This window comes from Austrofundulus limnaeus, unplaced genomic scaffold (genome assembly GCF_001266775.1).
Source record: "Austrofundulus limnaeus strain Quisiro unplaced genomic scaffold, Austrofundulus_limnaeus-1.0 Scaffold26, whole genome shotgun sequence".
NCBI lineage: Eukaryota > Metazoa > Chordata > Actinopteri > Cyprinodontiformes > Rivulidae > Austrofundulus > Austrofundulus limnaeus.
The window spans coordinates 996,744-1,001,435 of NW_013952428.1; the positions used below are offsets into that span (position 1 = coordinate 996,744).

The 4,692-nt window shown below is 41.4% G+C and overlaps 1 protein-coding gene across 1 annotated transcript in view; it reads left to right on the forward strand.

Annotated features, from left to right (window-relative positions):
• Positions 1-4,692, forward strand: part of adamtsl4 (ADAMTS-like 4) — a gene marked incomplete in the record, with an annotated part of 97,969 nt that overhangs the window by 85,528 nt on the left and 7,749 nt on the right. The window contains 5 exon segments of the mRNA XM_014004705.1: positions 527-644; positions 1,077-1,325; positions 1,446-1,575; positions 3,073-3,277; positions 4,466-4,639. Of these exon segments, the coding sequence (XP_013860159.1) occupies positions 527-644; positions 1,077-1,325; positions 1,446-1,575; positions 3,073-3,277; positions 4,466-4,639 (876 nt within the window).

The window sequence follows — 4,692 nt, forward strand, 5'->3', positions numbered from 1 at the left end:
TAAAAACTAAACATCCTACAGTATTTTTACAGTCTTTATTTTACAGTTAAAATAAATGTTTATCAAATAAAGTCTAATGTTACAAATGATTGTGGATCCCTTTAAGACATTAAAGAGGCAGATATAAGATTTTTTTTCGTCTTTTGCTGCCTTTCATTTTATTTTATTTGTATTGTGTTGTGTGAAATGCGTTGTAAACTTGTTTTTTTGGTGAAATGAATAAATAAATGAATTGAATTAACATTAATACATCTTTGAAGCTCTCGTGGGCCACATAAAACACTGTGGCGGGTCACATTTGGCCCTCGGGCCTTGAGTTTGACATGTAATAAAAGATCAAAATGTTTTTCCTGTCAGACGCCTGCTGACTCAGTGATTAGAATAACTCTTTAGATGAGCTTCAGGGTGTTTTGCACCATCATTGTGAGGATGAGCAGATAATCCTGATGACTTGACAGGCGCACGTCTCTGCTGCCATCTTTGAGGTTGTTTTCTGTTTTCTCCTCTCGCTCGCTTCCTGCTGCAGATCATTTTCCACAAGGACAACCCGGGCATCGATTATGAGTTCTACATCCCGGTGGAGAAGAAGGAGGGCGAGAGGGAGGGCCTGCCGGAGAGGGAGGCACCGAGGGCACCTCTGCGCAGTGAGATCCTTTAACCTGTTTGAGCTGAATCTGAGGTTTGAGCTGTAGACGCAGCAGAAGAGTCATTCTTTCCACCTTACTTAAGACGCTGTAATGATTGGAGTATTTTTGGATTAAACTGGGTGTGGCTCCAGGGTTAAAGTGGGAGGGACTCTGTGTGCGTTTGTTTGCCCCTGACCCAGCTGGGAGGCTATCGGCTCGTCATGTCTGCTGTCATGAGACCCTGACCTCATCATGATGTCATTAGCCTCTGACTCACCGCCTTCTTCTTAGCTCCCATTTTTCAGCTTGTTGTTTCCCCTCCCTCTCTATCGCTCACATTTTCCCCCTCCTCCTCGTGTCTATTTTTCTGCTTCTCCTCCACCTTTCCTGGCATTTCTAATTTATCTTTATGTCCATTTGTTTATTTTGTTCATCTCCCCGCCCTCCCAGGTCCCCTCACTGTGTCTGTAGAGGAGTCTCCTCCTATTTCAGTCCCTTCTTTCCCCTCCTCCTCTTCAAACTCGGTGTTTTCTCCACCGTCGTTTGACCGCTGGCCACCTGAGAGGACCCGCCCTCGAGGATTGGGGCCCAACAGGAACGCTCGGATCCCCCCTCGGACCGACCTGCCGCCCGACACCCAGCTGCCCTTCGTTTGGAGGAAAGGAGGTCTCACGGAGTGTTCTGCTTCATGTGGAAGAGGTCTGACTCCTCACCGGCCTCGTGGACCTTCAGCTGTTCTCTGAAACCTACCGTCTCCCTCCTCAGGCTGTTTCATGGAAGCTCAGGGAGATTCAACGTGTTTTGTTCTTCTCCGTGCAGGCTCTCAGCACAGAGAGGTTTTCTGTGTAAACCGTCACACGGATGAAGAAGTACCAGAGACCAAGTGCGACTCGGCAGCCAAACCTGCTGCTGAGGAGGAGCCTTGTAACACTCAGTCCTGCCCGCCATTGTGAGCAAACTAACCCTCCGAATAATGAGTCAGGGTTCCTGCAGAGCCTGAAAAAAGTCTTAAAAATCATTGAATTCATCAATCCAAAAATAAGGCCTTAATTAGCCTTAAAATGTCTTAAAATGTTAACACATTATAAACAGGATGACTCATCTCAAATAATAAAATAATTGGTAACATTTATTTTTTATATTTACATGCAAATATTCCTCTTTGACATCACTTCCTGTTATTTCACATGTAAATATCTCAACAACTGTTCATCTGAGCACAGTGAAATTTGTTTTGTAAAATGTTAAAGGGGCAATATCATGTAAAATGAACTTTTTTTGAGTTTATCATGTTATAATGTTATACTCTCATAAAAAAAAAAACATGCCCAAAGCCTTGCTCTGACTCATTCATGCATGTTTGAGAAATCCTGCAGTGTTTTTATGAAGCCATGCTGAGGAGCAAAACGACAGGTGGGGACCAGAAACGCCCCTTTAAGCTGAGCTTCCTCATGACAGAGCGCCCCCCTCCCTCCCCTTACACCCCGCCCATGACTCCTGCAGGCTCTCGGGTGAAACTGAAAGTGAAACTTAAACTGTCTGCTGAACTGCTATCTACTTCTCACTCAGTGAAGCTCTTTTCAGATTCAAAATACCTTTGAGGAAATGTATTTTCAGATGCCAAGTAAACGGCATGATAGCGCGCGCACACAAACACACGTGTGAACACCCCCCCCCCCCCCCCCCCCCCCCCCCGTGCGCGTGCTGAAATGGGTGGGGCAGAAGCAGAAGGTGGTTCTTAAAGAGACAGAGGCCAATTTCAAGGCGTTTAGAAGAGGAAGTGATGAGAAGATAAGTTTATTTTCTATTTAAATATAAAAACAGCATTTGAATAACAACTAAAGGTGACATAGATACTTTATTATGGTATAGTGTTTAAATACAGTATATGCCTGAGAAACACATAATATTGCCCCTTTAATAATGTTGTCTTTCCAAAAATGCATTCATATTTCTAACAAAAAATTGATGTCACAGGCACTTTAAGGTTTCATCTACAGAAAATTGGGGTTAAGACCCCACTGTGGGTCCTAAAACTCAAAAGTTTGTGTCGTTAAACTGACTGCTAAGAATGTTTTTTGCTATATTTAATGAAAAAGCAGTTAGATCTGGATAAAAACAATTGCTGTATTGGCAAAATATTTGAATACTTCAACCAAAAATACTTTGATTCAAGAGTTGTTGCTACAGATTTTTGTAATTTGTGTTTATTATGAAATTGGACTTAAATTTAATTTCACTTGGCATTAAAAAGTCTTTAAAAGTCTTAAATTCAACTTCCTTTAAACTGTGGGAACCCTGATATTATACACGTTAAAAAAAAAGGTTTTCTTGTTCCATTTCTTCTCTTATTTTATGATAATCTTTCATTTGGTGTGCTTACGCACAACAAATGGTTCCTTTTTCTTAAAATGCTTTGGTTTTTAAAGCCGTCCCTGTGTTTCAGCTGGGAGGCCAGCGCCTGGTCGGAGTGCAGCGTTTCTTGTGGGCCAGGAGTTCAGCAGAGGCAGCTCCAGTGCAGGCAGAGCTTTGGAACGCGCTCCACCATGGTCCACCCTCAGCGCTGTGCCCACCTCACCCCACCAGAGTCCACGCAGGCCTGTGAGCTCCGCCTCTGCTCCCACTGGGAGGTCAGCTCCAACTGGAGCACGGTACGTCAGAGAAAACCGGACGGGGGGTTGTCTGAAAGTGTCTGTGACGTGCATAACCTTCAAATACAAAGAAATCAAAGAAGTCATCTTTATATTTAGGAAACTTGGCATAACAATTATATCCATTTCGTATGATAACGGCATGTTTTCTTTTGAACTTGGCTCTGCCGAAGTGAAACAGGAAGTGGCATCAAAAGGGAACTCTTTAAGAAACAAAGTTTATTGAGACATTATTTCAACTTCTTTGTCATCCTCTGATAGTGACTCAAAATAATCAAAAGAAACATCGGATTTGTTGGCCTTTGTAGCAGCTCTCTGTTCAGCTGCAGACATTCCCCTATGACATCACTTCCTGTTACTTCACATGCTAATAGTGTATCTGAACAACTGTTTATCTCAATCCGTGTATGGTTCGTCCTTTGGTTTTTTTGATTCAAAATAAAATAGCAAAAACAAAACACGACGTTTTTTTCATTTTTTCATTTTTAAAACCTAAATGTAAAAATGCTAAATCGAATTAATAGAAAATCAACAGCGTTTGATTTTTGCTTTAGCCATCTAAATAACAATAAAATATGGTTGTTGTTTTAATATGTAGCTCCAAAGAAGGGTAGTTTACAATTATTACAACTATTGTTTAAAATACATGGAAGATTAATAAAACGTAATTGATTTGATGCATCGATTCCCTCTAAATAAGACAAACATATCCATTTTTGAACTGGCAGATTTGGAAGTGCTAACTGAAAAAGTTATGTGCCGGGAGTTCAGGTCTTTATTTCCGGTTCTGCCATAAGGTCCCATTAAAGTAATAAAAAATAAAAGCTTGTCTTTGGTTTAACCACTGCAGTTTAAAAAAGACATACCCCTTTTTTATTTTTGCAATTGCAGTTTTTCTAATTTCGTTTTAAAAACAGAAAAACAAAAAAACACGATTGTTTTGTTTTTGCAATTTTATTTTGAAACAAAAAAAGCAAAGAACGAACCATACATGGATTGATTTATCTCAATGATGTGATTTTTTTTATTTTGCAATGTTATCAGTGTTGTCTTTCCAACAATGCATTCATATTTATTGCAAACAGTGTGTGTCAAAGGCACTTTAATGTCGCTTTTGTTTACCTGTATTCTGAAAAGTCCTCATTAGTTTATTGGAGTTTCAGACTTTTTGTTTCATTTTCTCCTCAGTGCTCCGTTGACTGCGGGATGGGTCGAAGGACGAGGAGCGTCCGCTGCGTCAGCGATGAAGGTGGCGTGGTGAGCGACAACGAGTGCAACTCTAGGCTCCGCCCACAAGGAAGTGAGGAGTGCAACATGGGCCCCTGCGTGACCAACTGGTACTTCACTGACTGGTCCAACACCGTGAGTCTCACACACACACACACACACACACACACACACACACACACACACAC